Source organism: Heteronotia binoei, chromosome 8 (assembly GCF_032191835.1).
Source record: "Heteronotia binoei isolate CCM8104 ecotype False Entrance Well chromosome 8, APGP_CSIRO_Hbin_v1, whole genome shotgun sequence".
Taxonomy (NCBI): Eukaryota; Metazoa; Chordata; class Lepidosauria; order Squamata; family Gekkonidae; genus Heteronotia; species Heteronotia binoei.
The window spans coordinates 45,894,533-45,913,901 of record NC_083230.1 but is presented as its reverse complement, the minus strand read 5'-3'; the positions used below and the strand labels follow the sequence as shown (position 1 = coordinate 45,913,901).

Here is a 19,369-nt window from a genome sequence, read left to right as displayed (position 1 = left end):
TAGCTGGGATTTTTGGCCCCAGTGTGCATTACTTTGCACTTGGCCACCTTGAACCTCATCTGCCACGTTGATGCCAACTCACCCAGCCTCAACAGATCCCTTTGGAGTGCCTCACAATCCTCTCTGGTTCTCACCACCCTGAACAATTTAGTGTCATCTGCAAACATAACCTTCCCTATGAAGAAAGGTTAAAATTAGTTTGCTCTAGGGCCATTTTTCCTGAACCAAGACAAAGATATGTGAGCTGGAGGCTAAAAAACTGTGAGCTGGCTCACACTAACTCAGCTTAGAGGGAACACTGATCACAACTAAAGGAACTCTGAGATCTGGCTGATGGAATACTCACTCACTCTTTTAGTCCAGTGAGCTACATGATTAACAAAGATTTTGAGAGACAGCTATGGGTAACATATCCAAAGGCATTCTTTTATTACTTCTAAAATATTTTTGAAGAGGCCATGCACAGTTCAACTTTGGGCATACCTATTTTGAAAAATGACAAAAACCATCATGGGAGTTAGCATATTCATGAAAATTGTTCTTCTAACAGACTCTGTTGCACAACAGAAGATTCACATACCAGCTGCCTATAGCTAGTATCTCTAAAAACCCATTCAGGCATCTAGGTGATGTTTCACTTAATTCTTCCTTATTTAGGCTTTAATTTTTTAATTAACAGAGGATTTGAATTTTCCTGTTTGCTATGGGCTGGTGCAAGATTTTACCAAAAGGATGGAAAATGCCACCCAACAATCTTCTTTCATTCTTTTTAGCAGATGTTTGGCTGAAAAACATACAGAAGCATTAAGACAGAAAATTTCCTTTTTTTTAAGAATGCATTAAATAATGTTAAATTTGGCAGTGTCAAAGCTGTAATTAATTCTGAGGCGATTATTGCCAGATGGTATACTCAGTCTTTCTCTGTCAGTGAGCTTAATGAATTTTGTTTTCCTATTCCAGTATTTCAGTTCAAGAACTTTTTGGCAACTGAAAAACCTTTTGAGGTATTTATGCACCATGCAGCATTTTTAAAGTTTTGCACACACAGTAAGTCAGATTCCAGACAGTTTGCAGCAGAAAAATTCCCACATCACAGATCTGTTCATAGAACATTCTGTGGTAAGCTAAATGTGGAGAATTAAAGGGCATACATTTGTGAATAGGGTTAAAAATACTTCATTTTTGCCCATTCCTCCCCCCTCCTCACATGCCTGTTTGACTGCTTCATTTCATGGGCAGAGACTAACCTGGTCTCCATTTCTTAATGTATTAAAGGCTAAGTGATACATAAAAGGAGTTTCAAAAGTACTGGTGGGTAAACTTTTTCTTGAAGAAAGCTGCTTAATCTCAAAAAACTCCTCAGCCACAACAATACATCTCATCTGAGCATGTATGCCAGTACCAGAGCTTGCAATAAACCCAAATGCCAACTTTGTTGCCACATACACCCAGAAAACACAATCACTGGACCTAACTGCATTAACTACACCATCTCAGGCTCATTCACTTGTTCATCTTCCAACATTATATATGCCATTAAATGCCAAAAATGCCCTTCAGTTCTCTACATAGGGCAAACAGGAAAAACCCTATGCCAGAAGATAAATGGACACAAATCTGACATCAAGAATTACAAAACTGAGAAACCTGTGGGAGAATACTTTAACCTTCCAGAAAATTCAATGGGTTACCTCAAAGTTGCTGTTTTAATGCAAAGGAACTTCAAGAACAGAATGGAGAGGGAAACTGCCCGAATTACAAGTTATTATGAAACTTGGAACAAACACCTCCCCAGGACTGAACAGGGATATTGCAGCGCAACGGCTGTATCTTCAATGATTCGCAGAAGTCATTGGATCAGATAACAAGGATAGAGTGACTAACAAAGGAAACAGGAACTGGGAATTTATGATGTGTTTCCTGGAATATAGCAGGCTGGAGAAACAAACTGTCTGATTTAGAATTTATTAATGTCCTAAAATCTTTTGATTATATCTTTTTACAGGAAACATGGTCTACAGAAATGCTAAACTTTGCAGATTTTAGAGTTTTTAATCTTTCTGCTTACAGTATTCACTCAAAAGGCCGATGTAAAGCAGGTCTAGCAATTTTGGTGAAATCCCATTTACAAGTCAAGGTATCTGCTTTTAGTCCTTGTCCACCTGTAGCCCGTGCATTATTGTTGTCTTTTACTGCACTTCATCTAATCATGGTTAATGTGTATATTCCATCCTCTAATGATGAACTAGAGTTAACTGCTTATTGGGAGAAACTTTCTGAATACATTTTATCTATATCCAGGCAGTACTCTTTAGCCCAGATTATTATTGTGGGTGATTTGAACGCCTGAATTGGCTCTGATAATAAAAAATGGATCTCCTCCTTGGGCTATGAGGACATAGAGACCTTACCTCTACAGCTTGGGCTGACGTATCATTCCAAGGATATACTACTTAACAAAGCTGGTTTAAGCCTACTAAAATTTTGTATCAAACATGATGTCCAAATAGTTAATAGACTCCCCCAGTTTCCGGCTGCCAGTGAATTTACATTTGTATCCTCTTGTGGTTGCAGTGTGATAGATTATTGTCTATGCTCACCAAATCTATTTCCATTTATTAACAACATTTCCATAGAACCGCGTACTGAAAGTGACCATCTTCCCTTAGTTTTTCCCTTAAAGATGAACCCAAGGGGAGTTAACTCTATACCATCTCAAAATGAAAATGTTTCTTGTGAGGTCATGGAAAGGATAAAGTGGTCTTTATCTCAAGAAAGAGATTTCATTGCTCTTTTTAAGTCTGGGAGGTTCAAAAAATTAGGCAATTACAAATTCAAATACAGCTGCTGAAGCCCTATTTGAACTTGCCTTGCTGATTAATCTTTGCAGCTCTAAAGCTGAGGTGGTAAAATTAGGTAGTCTTAATATGTCCATATGGTTTGACCAGGACTGCTATTCTTGGAAAAAGAAATTAAGAGCCTTATTTAAGGAAGCCCAATATAGTAGAGATCCACAGAAGCTATATGACTATTTAGAATGTAAGAAATCCTTCTTAGAGGTAATTGCAAATAAGAAGAGAAAGTATTTTTAACATAATTGGGACCAACTCCTTTATGCCATAAAATCTAATGATAGTAAATCCTTTTGGAGATTACTTTCAGACAGCATGAAGCCTAGAGCATTTGCCAACCCTAACATTTCTCCACAAACATGGGTTGACTATTATTCTAAGATTTTTGAAGATCAAGTCGATAGACGCTTCTGTATTTTCTGATCTTCCTGTTTGGCTGCCTGTTGAACCTGATGGAATTATTGAGTTAATTGATGGTTTAAAAGTTGGCAAAGCACCAGGTCCTGATGGTCTCTCTGCTGAGATTTTTAAAAAAATTGCAGTCTGGTGGTCTGAACCTTCGACCAACTTATTTACATTAATTGACCATTACGGAACTGTCCCAGATTCCTGGAGTAACTCCATAATTGTTCCCATCTATAAAAAAGGTAATTTAAATCTTCCTGAGAATTTTTGCCCTATTAGTTTATTATCCATTATGGACAAACTATATGCAAAACATTTAGAATGTTGGCTGACAGATTGGATACATTCGGAAAACATTATTGGCCTAGAGCAAATAGGGTTTTCAAAAAAAAAAAAAAATCTACTATTGATCATTGTGTTAGATTGGCTTTTCTAGCCAACAAATACATGAATACAAGAAAGTAGAAGCTCTATGTAGCTTTTATAGATCTGAGGAGTGCATTCGACTCTGTGGACGGAAACAAACTATGGAATGAACTAAAGGATCTTAATATAGATCCCTGTCTGTTAAATCTATTAAAGAATTTACATACAAATTCAACTTGCCAGGTAAAATTCTCATCTATAGGACACCTAACTGAAAAAATACCAGTTTGTAAAGGAGTTAAACAAGGGTGTGTGTTAGCCCCACATCTTTTTAATCTTTTCTTAAATGATATGGCCCAATATCTTAGTTCCATAAATAGGCACCTACTTAAGTTAAATGATCTCTCAGTCCCAATATTATTGTATGCTGATGATACAACTATACTTTCCTGCACAAGAGTCGGCCTGCTTTTAACAGTTACTGCCAGCTCAACTCACTTGCTATAAACTATTCCAAATCTAAGGTTGTGGTCTTTTCTAAAAGTTGGGCAATCCAAATGCTTTAAATATTTGGGCATAACCTTTAATTACAATCTCAAATGGGCAGTTCACCGTGACAGAAAAATAAATATAGCTAGTTGTTCTTCATCTCAAATTAAAGTTTTATTATAAAAAAGGTAACCAATGTTTGCCTGCTGCAATCAGAGCTTTTAATGCTAAAACACTATCACAAATTTTGTATGGTATCCCTCTGTGGATTAATGCTCTAAACCAGAAAATAGAAAATATCCAGGCTGCATTTCTGCGACAACTTTTAGGAATACCCAGTTGTGTTCCTTATTTTGTAATCTGTTCAGAAACAGGCCAATCTCTGATTGAAACAAAAGCTTGGACTCTAACTTTTAAATATTGGTTACGGATATTTTATAGGGCTGAACCAGCTAGCTTGCTCAGCTACCGAAAAAGAGACCCTTATAATGCTGCTTGGCAAGATGGAATCATGTCGAAGCTCAAACACATGGGAATTGCAATTGACGATCTATTTTTATCTGATGAATCTTATAATTTTAGATTTATCAAACAGAGAATCTTAGATCTAGAATCTCATAGACTGTGTCCTGTCCAATTTTATACCTGCTCTCCTGCCTCACTTGGACTTGATCAGACGGCCAGGAAAATGGCCAAATATTTATCTGAATTAGATAATCCACAACACTGGAGAACTTTTATGCTCGCTAGGATGAATGCATTTCCCTCCAATGTTCTCTATGGGAGATTTCTTCAAGTCCCCTTTAGCGAGAGACATTGTCTATGCGGGTCAAGTTCTCCAGATTCCATCCATTGAACTGCCAACTGTATACTTATCTCCAGAAGGTTCTGTTAGATAGTCTTTCCTTACCGTCCTATATTCAAGAAAATAGGATTGATTGCCATTTCCTATTAAATGACATGATCGATATCACAAAAGCTGTTGCCAAATTCTTGGCTGAAATTGTTAAAAATTATTCTAAGCAGGTTTTATTATGATCTTAATCTTAGTTTAGCCTTTTATGCTTTGAACAGACATATCTGATTGTTGTTTGGTTGGCAAGTCTCTGTATATCTGTTTTCGTTATGCCAATAAAGGTGTGATTGGAATTGGTTTCTTATCTCATTACATATGTTAAACCCACTTTCACCAGTTATAGCTATATATCCACAGTATTCCAATGTATTTATCTTTTAGAATAGTGTAATGTTTTTTGTATTGACATACTCAAATAAGGGATATTGGCTATTTATCTCATTATGTATACTAAACCCATCTTCCACTATATTTTAATGTATTTTTTTTTCTAATGGCAAACTAGAATGATGTTTATATGTACATTACATGTTAAAAGGTAAATTAGTTGAACAGGAAAAACTTCTGAGGAAGAAATGCCCTCATATTGACCCAGGCTTACTGGCAATAGATTAACAGACATTCTTATATTCTGACATGTTACTATTTTATTGGTTTTCCATGCTAATGCTACCCAGATCAAAGGTTTTCTCAATTTGTTAATTTTGCTGTTCTGCCACTGGATTTTAACTGTGTACCACTTTGCATTCTAAACCACTCTCCACCAGCGATATGCAGCTCTGCTCACTGTACCTCATTCCTTGTCTAAGAAGTATGCATGCACACGAAAGCTTACATTCTGAATAAAACTTTGTTGGTCTCAAAGGTGCTACTGAACTCCTATTTTGTTCTATTGCTTCAGACCAACACGGCTGCCAACCTGGACCTATATAAAAGGAGTTCATTATTAAGATTGGTTTAATGCTTGAACATTCTATGGACTTACATTATACAAACTATGGTTATAGTTGAAAACACAGCAAATACTAACATATATTATGGCATAGGGTGTTGTGTACGAAAGCCATTAGCTGTTGAAATATTAACTCTCAAAGTCACCCAGCAACTCAAACACACTATGACTTGGATACCATCTACTGTTAGTAGAGCAGTGCTCACATAAGCAAAGTTTCCTGCCTCCCCTCCTTCCATCACAGCCTGCAGTGTCCTTCCCAATCATCTGGTTGGTGTCCAGCACATCCTGAGAAGAGGGTGGGACTCTGAAGTAGGACGTAATTTCTAAGAAGAGAAGATACTTGGGAAGGATGTTTGGATGGCATTGTTGTTACAAGTATTCTCTTATTCACTAAATATAGCAGTAGTACTAATAATGGAGTAACAAATAATCTACTATATCAAATCTAAGTGATTCAGTCCTAAAACCAGGAAGGTTTGACAGTACGCACTGCAATCCATGTAAGGATTGGTAAAAAGCAGCCCCATCAATTCAGATTCACAGATCTCCTAGCATCCCTAGCTTGCTCGCCAGTAATCTAATTTGTGTACACCAGCATCTCAGAAGCATCTTTCTCTATTACAGTTCTTCATCACCAAGTAGATTAATGTTGAAAGAGCCCTAGAACACCGGGAATATACATTAAGTGCATACACACGCATATATCACAAACATATTATCTCTAGCAACGTTCTTCCACATAGTAGCACAAGATGTTAGCCAAAATTCAAGCAATGGTATAGCAACTACTTAACAATAAGTGCAAGGCAGCTGCAACAAATGAAGGCTGCTCTCTGTGTTAACTTTCTTGGTCAGGAATATATGTACTCTAGATACATATTATGTGAATGAGACCCACTTTCCATTATGAGACCAAACCCATAGTGAAATAGTCTTAGCAAAAGAGAAAAAACCTTCATGTGTCCTTTTTTCTTTTATGCTAAAGGAGCTTTTGGCTCTGATAAGCTAAATTTGACTGAGTGGAAAAGAATATTTACAAGCTTGGAAGGAATGCTGAGAATCTACATAGAGTGAAAACAGAAAAAGTTTATTGAAGGAGTAATATAGAGATGTAGGCTAGAAAATAAACAATCTCAAGCAAGCATCAAGATACCACCAAGCACTCAGTAACGACACCCAATTCTAGATACCACCAAAGAAGCCAGGCACTCCAAGCATCCAAACACTAGTCGGATTACACACACTGAATAATGCACTTTGCCACTGGATTTTACTGTGTGAACTGGCAAAATCCAGTTGGAAAGTGCGTTGAAAGTGGATTGAAAGTGCATTATTTAGTGTGCGTGATCGCAGCCACATGTAAGTTACTCATTAGGGGAGGCAAGTGAGAAGTAAAGCAAGCAAAAAATGGATGGCTACATCTCCTAATTCATGGAGCACCAGGCAAAGGTCCAGTTCATACATCTGGGCAGGAATTACAGAAGTAATCAGGGGAAAAATAAGCAGATAAATGTGCTGGTACATTATGATTGTTGCCCCACAGCTGCACAAGCAAAGGGTGGTTTGGAGTCCAAATGCAGCACACCAGAGAACACTATTGTCAAGCCAATACACTTCGGCTACAGTTGTGGGGTAATTCTGCCACAGGATGATTTGGCTACAGTTACAGAACAGGCAGAAGAACCCAACCATAACAGATTTTCTTTCCAGGCTTGAAAAGAGAAGGAGCAGAAGTGGAACTTCAGGTATACAAGCTGATTGGACAAAGGGGAGGGGGGACAAAGAGTTGTGGTCCTTCCAAGTAAATTAAGAAGAGGAAGTATGAAGGTGAGGAGGGGGTATAATTGAGGGGAGTCTTAGTCTAATAAGGAGAATGAGTTTGGTGGTCAATTCTAAGTAGTATAAATTAGATCAATCTGAGATGAAATTTTTCTTTGGAAAATGTTAGTCATCCAATTTTTATTTGACTAGAGTCACTTTAATTTCTAGGAGGACTTGACTAATGATCTGGTGGCCCAATACTGGTAAACTATGGCCTCTCCTGGAGAGCCAGTTTGGTGTACCGGCTAAGATCAGACAATTCTAATCTCGAGAACCAGGTTTGATTCCCCACGGCTCCACATGCAGCAACAGGGTGACCTTTTGTCAGAGCTGTTCTCTCAAGAGCAGTTCTCTCAGAGATCTCTCAGCCCCACCTACCTCACAGGGCATCTGTTGTGCAGAGAGGAAGGGAAGGCGATTGTAAGCCACTCTGAGTGAAGGGTGGGTATAAATCCAACTCTTCTTCTCCTATATTCTTACTTGTTAGCATTATGAAGTTAGGTGTGGTCCTACTGCTGTTTTTTGTTGCGTAAATGTCACTAACATGACATACAAAGGGGAACAGATCTCAGAACTAAGATGGAAGATTGTCGGCAATAGTGGCTTTCCATAGATTTGCAGTAATGTTTTTTACCCAAGTCATTTTAAATATGATTTTTCAAGTTTTTGAACTGATGTGCAAGCAATGCCTCCCCCCACCCCATTGAACAACTCTTTATACAGAAAGCGACTGTACATAAAATCATTATATAGTTTCCTTTTCAGTAACTACCAGGCTAAGAGTAACAATTAACTGCCTTTATCCTTAGGTAAAAATGAATTTTCCAATATACTAATAAATTTTTGTCTCATTTGTGCTTTGAAATATCGATACCATTCCATGAGTTTTTTTCTTCTTTGAATCTTTTGTTGCAAAGTTATATTTTGCTCTTTTTCTAAAATAGCAGGAAGTTCTTTCCAGTTTTTAATAAAGATAAAGGGAGCTCCCATAGTCTTTAATAATTGCAGTGGAGCATTGTAGTATACAGATGAATTTCCACAATTTCCTGGTGTCATTACATCTTCCACAACAGGAACAGAGCCAAATGAACAAGCCTCGTAAATTCTATAACATTCTGTATTTACACCCAAAGGGCATAGCGTGAGATCACTCTGGAGCAATGCATCTTGATAGTTTCGAAGGCTTTCATTGGTTTCTTGAGGCCACCACCTAGGAACAGAAGATGGGACTATAAATATACTTTTCATCAAATGCAAATGATATATACTATAGAAGATCCATATTAGTCTCAGGATTTAATCCTAAAATAGTATCTAACAGTGCTCTGAATTTCAGAAATAAGTATCTCAAGTAATTTCCAAAAGTTCAGAAGAAGCATACCTAGAGGGCAAAGAAATTCCACTCAGTTTGAGTGCACAATAATTCTGCACATATTCTATTTTCGGTCTTAGCTCAAGATTTCTGTGAAAGCTTTTCTACCACATGTTCCCTTTTGCTTGCTGAATCTATTCCATATAATTTGTTGATGTTCCCTACTGGAACAGTGGCAACCTATGAGCAGGCCTTTTCTATTATTGCCCCTTGATTATGGAATCAGGTGCTTTAAGATACTCATGATCCAGCTCCTGATTGCTTCTAAGGTGGTTTTACTGACATATCTATTTCTGCAGACTTCTGATATTTAACTACATTGGCTGCTGTCTACAGATTAGAATAGCTGCTGGTAGTTTTTAGATTAGGTTTTATACTTTATCGTTTTATTTTCTGTAACTCATTTTTGAAAATCTTTTGCTTGAAAAAATAGGTATCTGAGTGATGGTAATATCATGTTTTTATTACATATTTAAAGAGTTGCAAATTTTTGGAATAGTATCGCAAATTACTTACTGAATTTTATTTATTTTAAACATTTTTATGCCACCTTTCCACCTAATCAGGGTCCATAAGACAGCAATCATAAAAATATTTAAATAATAAAAAATACAGTTAAAATATAAGACTCAATTAAAAACACAAACAACATCAGAAGGAGGGCCAACAGCCATTATTGGAAGTATGCAAATGAAACAAAAGTCTTCACCACTGGAGAAAGAAGACACTGATAGAGGGAGACAGACAAGGGACTTCCAAAGTTTTGGTGCCACGATGGTGAAGGCCCTTTTTTGGTCACCACCCATCTTGTGGGGGCAGCCAAAGCAGGGCCTCCAAGAATGACTAGAGTGAGCAGGCAGGTTTGTATGGAAGTAGACAAACCTTAAGGTATGTTGGTTTCAGACCATATACCCACTCACCCAGCCTCAACAGATCCCTTTGGCGTGCCTCACAATCCTCTCTGGTTCTCACCACCCTGAACAATTTAGTGTCATCTGCAGACTTGGCCACTTCACTGCTTTCTCCCAACTCCAAATCATTTATGAACAAGTTAAAGAGCATGGAACTTAATTCACATTTTACTTTTGTAATGCATCTGGGGTTTTGCTGCCTGTTGGAAAAGTGGTGTATAAACTTTTAAAATACATAAAAATACTTTCAATATTTTTTGCTTACAAACTACACTACTTACTCTTCTCTGGCAGAAATCCAACAAATTTTTTCAAGCCCATGCTGCTTCAGTACTTTCATTAGGGTCTCTCTGGAAGAGTTTTTATAAATCGTTCCCAAAAAATTACACTGGTACAACCGTGGATTGTGAAGCACTGACCAGCTTGGTTCAACTACAGGAAAATTTCTGTAACTGTAATCATAAAGAAAAGCAGCATATAGGATACCTTGCATAAATGAAACGAGAATGCACTGGTTTTAAGCTATTTGTTCATTCAGGGTGCAATATGCTATGCTTGATCTACAGTGCAGTCCTATGCAGGGTTACACACTTATCTATACACTAAAGTCAATGGGCTTTTTTGTTGTTCAGTTGCACAGTTGAGTCTGACTCTTTGCGACCCTATGAACAAAGTCACAGCAGGCCCTCCTATCTTCCACCATCCTCCGAAGTCTGCTCAAATTCGTGTTAGTTACATCAGTAATGCTGTCCAGCCATCTTATCTCATGGGCTTAAAAGAATGTAATTCTGTTTAGGTTTAAGATTTCACTATTAGTTGCTTGCTCTCTGCCCCACTTGTCAGGTTTTTTTCCTTTCACCCGCTTGTACCATTCTTCATGTTCTCCTACTGTCATATTCTTCAAATTTTCCATTGCTGATCTATATTTGCTTTCTTGTCATCATATACAGCTTTATGAAATGATTCTGACTTTTACTTCTTTGGAGCTGACATCCTACCTTGTCTGGTAAATGTGTCTGTTGAAAGGATGTGGCAACTAGGGATGGGCACAAACCGGCTCAAAAGCCAAAATTTGGGACAAACTTGTGATGGTTCAGAGCTCAGGAACCAAGGCGCATTCCCCAAACATTTACTGGACTTTTGGCTGATTTCATTTGGCTGTTCGTGACCAGCCATTTAAAATTAATAACTGAGCAGCACCAGCCCTTTAATGCCTTGTTTTTTCTCCTTCCCCTTGAGGCAGTAGCCATTTAACCCTTCAGTTTTGCTCCCCTCTGCTTTGAAGCAGGGGAGCAAAGCCAAGGGGTTAAACGAAGCCCTTTCCTGTGCGATCCCCACTCCCTTTCTCCTGGTTGTAGCGAGCCACAGCCTGGGAGAAAAGGAGACCTGAACTTGCCAAACTGGTTTGGGTGGGGACTATTTGGTTTGGTTTGAGCGTTGCCCCGAACCCCAAACTGAAGTGCCTTTTCTAGGTTCATGCCCATTGCGAGTGGCAACCTGATCAAATTTAAATGAAGCCCTTTCTTTTAAAAATTAACAGTTAATTCAATAATTTATTTGGCTCTCATTTATATATATATATATATATATATATATATATATATTTCTATATTGTAATCACACAATTATATACACATGTTATCTTCATCTATTTGTTTGATATCCAGTTGCTCAGCATTAACTGTTATATCTTCTATTAGGCATAAAATACAGCCATCCAAGTAAAACAGATCAACTGTGGCTTAGTGGCTACAGCAGGGGTTCCATTGTGGCTCTCGCAGGTGTCATGGTGCCTGTCCACAGTTCTCATGGTGGCCCCACCCACTTTATAAAAACACCTGGTTGGCAAGTCGGTATTTTTCCCATCAGGGCTTCTGTTTGGCTGTGCAGATTTTTAAGTTGCTTTCACAGCAACTGTGCCACACAATACTAGGATTTTCTCTGTGTTACTGAAGGTAAGCTGTGTGTATGCAAGAAAATATCTTTAAACAATACGGTCATTTAAAAAGTCATCCTGTTTAACACACCACTCTGCCTGAACTGCTGGCAGCTATTTCATGATTGGCTCAACTTCCCATGCTAGCCACTTTGTAGTTGTGCCCACCACCAGTGTTCCCTCTAAGCTGAGTTAGTGTGAGCCAGCTCATCGTTTTTTAGCCTGTGGCTCACACATTTGTCTTAGCTCAGGAAAAATGGCCCCCAGAGAAAACTAATTTATGCAGTAGCTCACAAACTTCAATGCCAGTAGCTCACAAAGCAGAATTTTTGCTCACAAGACTCCACAGCTTAGAGGGAGCATTGCCCACCACCCTGTATCAAAATTCCAAAACTGTCTGAAATTCAAAAAGGTTGGGGATTCCTGGGCTAGAGTGTCACATTAAGATCTGGGAATCCCTAGGTTCAAATCCCTACTCTGCAATGGAAGCTATTGGGGGGAGAATATAAATTAGTGCTACAGCTTGATTTTTTAAAAATACAGCAGAAATTGTACAAAGCTTTCCAGCTACATTCCATCTTAATTAACTGTAGGTTTGTGTAAATGGACACAGCAAACAGGTCATATAGAAGCTGGCAGAAAGGCACCATATAAACATAATAAAAGTAACATTTTCAAACATTCTCTGATTGTATCAAACACTTACGTAGCTACTCCCAAAGGCCACTGGAAAATATCTTCGTCATTCACCAAGGGACTGTCATATATTAAGAAAAGTAATTCTACAAACCCTCCATAACTTTTTAAGTAAGGATAAATCCATTCATTTTTGCACTGTTCACTTCCAAGCAACACAACTGCAACATGCTGCAACTTGTGGGTTTCTATTAATGTTTGTGCATAATGCAGCCACTGAGTGGCATAAGAGAGCTTTCCTTCCTCTCGGCCATTCAGCACTAGAACCACATTGGCAGATTCTACCGAGAAGTACCCAGGGACTACAGATGGACCTGTGATGAAGCTGTGAAAAACAAAAGCACAATCAAAATTATAAAAACAGAACAGATAGGCATTTCATATAAACACATGAAATGTTGTTCAACTGTTGTTCTTTCGCTTGTGCTCAGGGGTTGTGCTGTAGAATTTCTTCAGCAGACATGTAGTCTGCCAAAGTCAACTCTTAATGGCCTCATTCTAAAATGTGCTATGCAGGCATAAATGCAGTGTGTGTGTGAGGGTGTGTATATGTGCCAGCTGCTGCACAGACACATACCACACCATACTGCAAGCTAAGCACTCTGGGGAGAATTGCCCAAAGCTGCCTCCCTCCTTGCATGTGTGGATCTTTTCAACAGGAACCCAGCTCAAGTGTCCACAATCCTATTCTTCTCACTGCAGTTCCTTTTGCCTTCTCCTTCCCAATACTGCTATTTAGAATGTGGCACATTTTTAATACAACATCTGCTTTTCCTATATCAGCAGGCACAGGGCAAATTATGCAAGAATCCTATTTGCTGTTCAATGAAAATTACGTTTATAAAATTCCATTCATGCACAGAATTAAGGCTATAAGGTGATATGATCTAAGCAGACAAATGGCATTATACAACTGGTACCTGAAGAATGTTTTTCCTGCATTTAGTCTTCCTTTCCTCCACTGGGCTGACACATCTGCAGGCTCAAGCGGACTTTCAAATATATGCTGCCACAGGTAAAGGCCTATGAAAACATAACTGGCAATTTAATAACTAGGGACATAACTCCTTCATAACACAATTTTCATGTCAAGAGAAAAGCCAGTGAACTAAAGCAACCTGAATCCAGGAAAACAGAAAGCTGACAAAGAGGCAAAGCTAAACAGGTCAACTTCTTCAGTTAGGAAGGCAGACATTTCTCAGCAAATCTACTCAGAGAATGGACATTACTGGCCATGCTGTTTAGCGGTATTCCCTCCCACTACTGGTCTTGGCTGAAAAATTATCTTAGTCCTAAAGAAGAAATCACCCCAAAGACTACAGAAATAAAACAAAAATCTTTGGTGCATTTATCTCCAAGAGAAGCTATTAATACTTGACAGGTAACCTGACAGCAAAGTTTCCTTTCACGAGTCCAAGGAAGTCTCAGGCTTTTCTCACCTGTCCACTGTTAAGTTTTTCAGTCTTAAAGGAAGAGGCCACTCAGAAGTCTATACATCATCAAAGGCCAGTATCAGGATGGCTGTGGGGAATGCCTTCTCCTGATCAAGAAGAGATGCAGCCCAACTTTCAGTCATATTGTGTTAAATTTAGGTCTTGCTCAAGAGGCTGCATAGCTCATGCTCAACACAGTGCCTGGAACTTGCATGCCACTTCTAAGGTGGGCCCCACTTCAAGTCCTTCCAGTACTGAAGGGACAGAATCCTGGGGGCCTCTAAGGACATTGATGCCTTTGGGCACTTGCCAGCACTGCAAAGCTTGAGGGGTGGTGACTAGCGAGGCTGAGAAATTGTGTCTCACACACAGTAATAGGCCCAAGCAGAGCTATTGTAAATAACAAGGTAGACCTGTCAAGGGATTTCATTTTGCCCTGTTTCATGATTTGAAACATTCCACTGTTTATTAACATGGCTTAATTAAACATTTTATGTAGTTTTCTTACAAAAGAACAAATCTGTCACATTCACAGGAATGTCTATCCTTTCTGCTTTATAAGATTCAAGACTAGCATATTATAACACCACACACAGAAAATATTTCAGAACAAGAAAGTTTTTAATGTCTTTTCTTCTCAGAAAAAAGGAGTTAAACTGAAGACACTGTAGGGGAGTTAGCAGTTAGAGATTATATAGTAAGATGTTTTGTATCATTCCTAAAACATCAGAAGGATGAATACTACTTTCCTCTAAGAAGCAAGTCACTATAGCACTTGATGTTTAGATGCTATCCTAGAAATTAAGGGAAAACATACAAAAGATCTCTGAGATGCTCATACATAATACCAATAAAGCTGATTTCTCTTGAATAATATACAAACCTTACATGATTTGTAAACATATGTAATGGTAGACCAAAGGCCCTTTTAGAATAGGAAAGTTACTTCCTGTTGGGGAAGCTGAGGTAGGAAAAGCCTAAGGAGGGGTATTTAACCCTTTCTCTGCTATGTGGCATTTTCCTCCTAAAGAGTCTGAAAAGCGTGCTTGTAAGGTCATACATACATAACATGAAATGTCACCAAAGAGGTACAAAGCTTCCCAAAGAATCAGTTTATAGCAAGATCAGATAATAGCACTACCAGATGAAGACGACAATTTCATACAACTAAAATTCCCTGTATTTTTAAATTGTTGCGTCAACTTATACAAATTAGCTCCATTTATATATATATATATATATATATATATATATATATATATATATATATATATATATATATATATATATATATATATATATATATATATATATATATATATAGTATCCTATATAATTAAATTTTGAGCAAGTATAACAAATGTTATAAAGTACTGCACAGGAGAAAGTGATACCCCCATATCCTAATGTTAATAGGATTTACTTCTAGACAAGTGACCTTAGGATCACAGCCTATGATGTTAAATCCTGAACATACTTATTAGAAAGTAAATTCTATTGAACTTAACTAAACACATTTTAGCTGAAATTGTAAACAAAAGTACTTAAGAAGCAACACTCATGATTACAAATACATACCAATGGCAGCTTTTCCCCAGATTTGTACTCTGAGGTCTGTTTGTTCCTGTTGCAATTTCTTCTCTTTTAAAAGCTGCAGACTATTTGCTGAGTTCTGTTGCAAACTGTTTTTCTCATCAACTTCCCAAGGGTTCCATTCTTCCACTTCCAAAATAAAATGCTCTGAATATAAAAGATATGGACTTCTTTGCATGGATTTCTGATAAAATAGATAAGCTAAACTTACAGACCCACAGTGTATATCTGCTAACGCTGTTAATAATGCTACTTTTAAAAACACATACCAAGAAGCCAAGGTCAATCATGATTCTCTATAATGTGTTTCTTCAGCAATCTGTTTCTCTCCTCAGCCTTTCCACCTCAGCCTTTCCACCTTATCCTTTATATATATTATCCTACTCCTATTTACCTTGCATTACTGGAAAATGACTGGGCTGGTTTCAACATATGCTAACATGAACCAAAATGTGGCCATTTGCCAGTGGTACTAAAGTTACTCAGTTTATAATACAAACTTGGTAAGCACATAAAACCTGGCTTCTATTATGCATGCTTTATTTTGCCTCACCTCACTCACAAAAGATGGTAGAGAAGTAAAAGATACCAGGTTTGCGTCTGCATTAAATAAATCAATGTGATAATGAACATAAGGTATTCTGAATCAATATTACAAACTAGAATAGAGCTCTTTTGTAGGAAACACTGATTTTCCCAAGCTTTCATACAGAGGCTTGGAAAAACAAAAACAGGGGTGTGAGTGGGTTATTATGCCTCTCCTAGTAACCAGTGGCTTTAAAAGCACTGGAGAGAACTTCAGACTTCAGGCTGGGTACAACTGGAGGTTATCTACACACATACGCATTGACAAGGCCCCTTACTTTTTCTCAAGAACATGGAATTATTAGTACTCATGCACACTAGAGTGTAAATTCTGATGAAACTAAATTAGCAATTTCCAGACTGGGGGCTGCTATTCCAGTCTTAAAGCACTTATTTCAGCCCCAAGGGCTGTCGTTCTAGTCCCAAAACACTTATGAGAGCCAGTGTGGAAGTGGTTGTCAAATTAGTATCCGGGAGATCCAGGTATGAATCCCAAATTTTGTCATAGAAGTTCACTGGGTGACCTTGGACTAGTCACTCTCAGGGTTGTTGTTAAGAATAAAATAGAATAACATAAGCTGCTCTCCATCCATTGGAAAGAAAACAAATACATCAATTATGCTAACTAAACTAAATAATAAATGATGCTACTCCAGGACCATCATTCCACTCTGGGAGCCATCATTCCAGTCCCAGAAGATTTCTGCCAATCCCAGGGACTATCAACCCATGCTGGGCGCTATTGTTTCAGTTGCAGAACGCTGCTACTCCCAGAAACCATCATTCCACTCTGAGGGTTCATTCCAGTCCAAGGGAAGTCTACCTGTCATTGTAAATTCATTGTGCATTTTCATTGCAACTTTTGTGTGCTATAGCCAATACTCCCTCTTATGAGCAAAAATTCTACTTTGTGAGCTACTGGCATTAAAGTTGTGAGCTACTGCATAAATTAGTTTGCTCTGGGACCATTTTTCCTGAGCTAAGACAAAAATGTGTGAGCCAGAGGCTAAAGAACTATGAGCTAGCTCGCACTAACTCAGCTTGGAGGAAATACTGGCTACAGCATATTTCAGTGAAGCCCCTGCAAGCATTTCCAACGGCCATTGTGTCCACTGGGTATTCCTAGGGTTGCCAAGTTCAATTCAAGAAATATCTGGGGACTTTGGGGGTGGAGCCAGGAGACATTAGGGGTGGAGCCAAGATCAAGACTGTGACGAGCATAATTGAACTCCAAAGGGAGTTCTGGCCATCACATTTAAAGGGATGGCACACCTTTTCAATTCCTTCCTTCCATAGGAAATAATGAAGGATAGGGGCACCTTCTTTTGGGGCTCATAGAATTGGACCCCCTGGTCCAATCTTTTTGAAACTTGGGGGGTATTTTGGGGAGAGGCACTAGATGCTATACTGAAAATTTGGTGCCTCTACCCCAAACAACAGCCCCCCCCAGAGCCCCAGATACCCGCGGATCAATTCTCCATGATATTCTATGGGAATAAATCTCCATAGGGAATAACAGAGTTCCCAGCAGACATTTCCCTCCCCTCCCCCCGCTTTCTGACGACCCTGAAGCGGGGGGAGGGCCTCCAAACCGGGGGATCCCCTGCCCCCACCTGGGGATTGGCAACCCTAGGTATTCCAGAATCTCCCATTGTTCCCAATAGGGAATCCTATCACCACCACCCTCCCCCCCCCATGCCCACAGGCAACAGGAGAGAAGTCAGAATGCAGCAACTGTTTGCAGAAAAGCATGTCCGGGGATAAGCACTTTGTCTTTGGCGGGGCCAGGGCAGAGGAAAAGGAAGTGGGGAGGGACTGTCAGCAAGATGCTTTGAATTGCAGCTGTGTTACCTCGCCCGTGTTTCTCCCTCTGGTTCCCCCGTGAAGCAGCAGAGCGGCGGGGTTTCAGAAAGACACAGTAAGCGGCATAGAGAGAAAAGAGTAAATAGGCAGCGAGCAGCGCGGAGCAGACCCACTTCCGAGTCAGCCGCATCGTTTAGGGCCCGCTGGGCGCCGCCATCTTGATCAGTAATGGTAAGTAGGCTTTTGGAGTGACGCTGTGAGGCGGTGCCTGCCTTACTCCGGCTGTGAAAGGGAAGGGACGTACTGCTTTCGCACAGGCGATCTCAGCTGCTGGGATAGCAGCGTGTTCTGCGTGACAGGAAGCTCCGTGTTCTCTGATCTGCTAGATTCAGCAGTGAACGGAGGTCACCTGACAAGTCTCACCGTCCCATACGATTTGGATGTGATGGGATCTACAGCCCGTGGACGTCCCTTGCATCGCGGCAGGCTGAGGCAGAGCAGTGCTCCAGGGCCCCGTCACCTCCGCTGGTTTAGCTCAAGGGTCCCCAGGGCCTTAGCCAGGATATGGAAGGTTGGGGGGCCTATAAATTTTTCAAAGGGCACTCAGTGGCCCCACCCCATAGCCTTCCCTCCCACTCCCTTCAAATAAAACTGCCCTACATGATTTGGGTGATGGGGAAGGGAGGGCAGCAGCTACAAGAGCACTGACTGAACTTGGCAGGCGCAGCAGAGGGAAACTGACAAGTATTTTTCCTTGGCTTTAAGCTTTCCTTCCCTTAAAGCCAAAGAAAACCGGTGATTCCCCTCTCCTGCTCTGGCTGAATTCTGAGGTCCTGCAGAGGGAAACTGACAAGTGTTTTTCCTTGGCTTTAAGAAGAGGGGGGAGTCCCCCCCCTTAAAGCCAAGGAAAACCGGTGATTCCCCTCTCCTGCACTGGCTGAATTCTGAGGTGCTGCAGAGGGAAACTGACAAGTGTTTTTCCTTGGCTTTAAGAAGAGGGGGGAGTCCCCCCCCCCCTTAAAGCCAAGGAAAAATGGGGATTCCCCTCTCCTGCACTGGCTGAACTGGACCACGCTGCGAGGGAAACTGACAAGTGTTTTTCCTTGGCTTTAAGGTGTGAGGGGAGTCCTCCCCCCCTTAAAGCCAAGGAAAAACGGTGATTCCTCTTTCCAGCGCTGGCAGCAGAACTTCACAGGCCGGGCCAGGTGGCAGGGAAGAAAGGGACTGCCCTCCCTTCCCTGCCACTCAAATAGCCTTCGGTTCCAGTTAAAGGGCCTGTGGATCAGCTGATCGGCA

At 39.8% G+C, this 19,369-nt stretch overlaps 1 protein-coding gene across 2 annotated transcripts; it reads right to left on the bottom strand.

Annotated features, from left to right (window-relative positions):
• Positions 1–8,527: 8,527 nt before the first annotated feature.
• On the bottom strand, positions 8,528–18,293 carry RXYLT1 (ribitol xylosyltransferase 1). Of its 2 annotated transcripts, none has more exons than XM_060244984.1 (6): positions 18,122–18,293; positions 15,671–15,832; positions 13,580–13,682; positions 12,670–12,984; positions 10,309–10,479; positions 8,528–8,954 (listed from the first exon to the last, which is right to left on the bottom strand). In XM_060244984.1, the coding sequence occupies exons 1-6, from the start codon at positions 18,261–18,263 to the stop codon at positions 8,534–8,536; spliced, it is 1,314 nt and encodes a 437-aa protein (XP_060100967.1). In that variant the 5' UTR covers positions 18,264–18,293; the 3' UTR covers positions 8,528–8,533. The 2 variants fall into 2 exon arrangements, with proteins under 2 accessions (XP_060100967.1, XP_060100968.1); XM_060244985.1 differs by having other exon boundaries at positions 15,671–15,814.
• Positions 18,294–19,369: the final 1,076 nt, after the last annotated feature.

Excerpts from the sequence above, each read along its gene's own strand:
- RXYLT1 (XM_060244984.1), bottom strand. The coding sequence starts at position 18,263 with ATGCGGCTGACTCGGAAGTGGGTCTGCTCCGCGCTGCTCGCTGCCTAT. Across the intron at positions 10,480-12,669 it reads TGGCCTTTGGGAGTAGCTAC|TTACAGAAATTTTCCTGTAG; the intron begins GTAAGTGTTTGA and ends TTATGATTACAG. Across the intron at positions 8,955-10,308 it reads TGGATTTCTGCCAGAGAAGA|GTGGTGGCCTCAAGAAACCA; the intron begins GTAAGTAGTGTA and ends TTCTGTTCCTAG.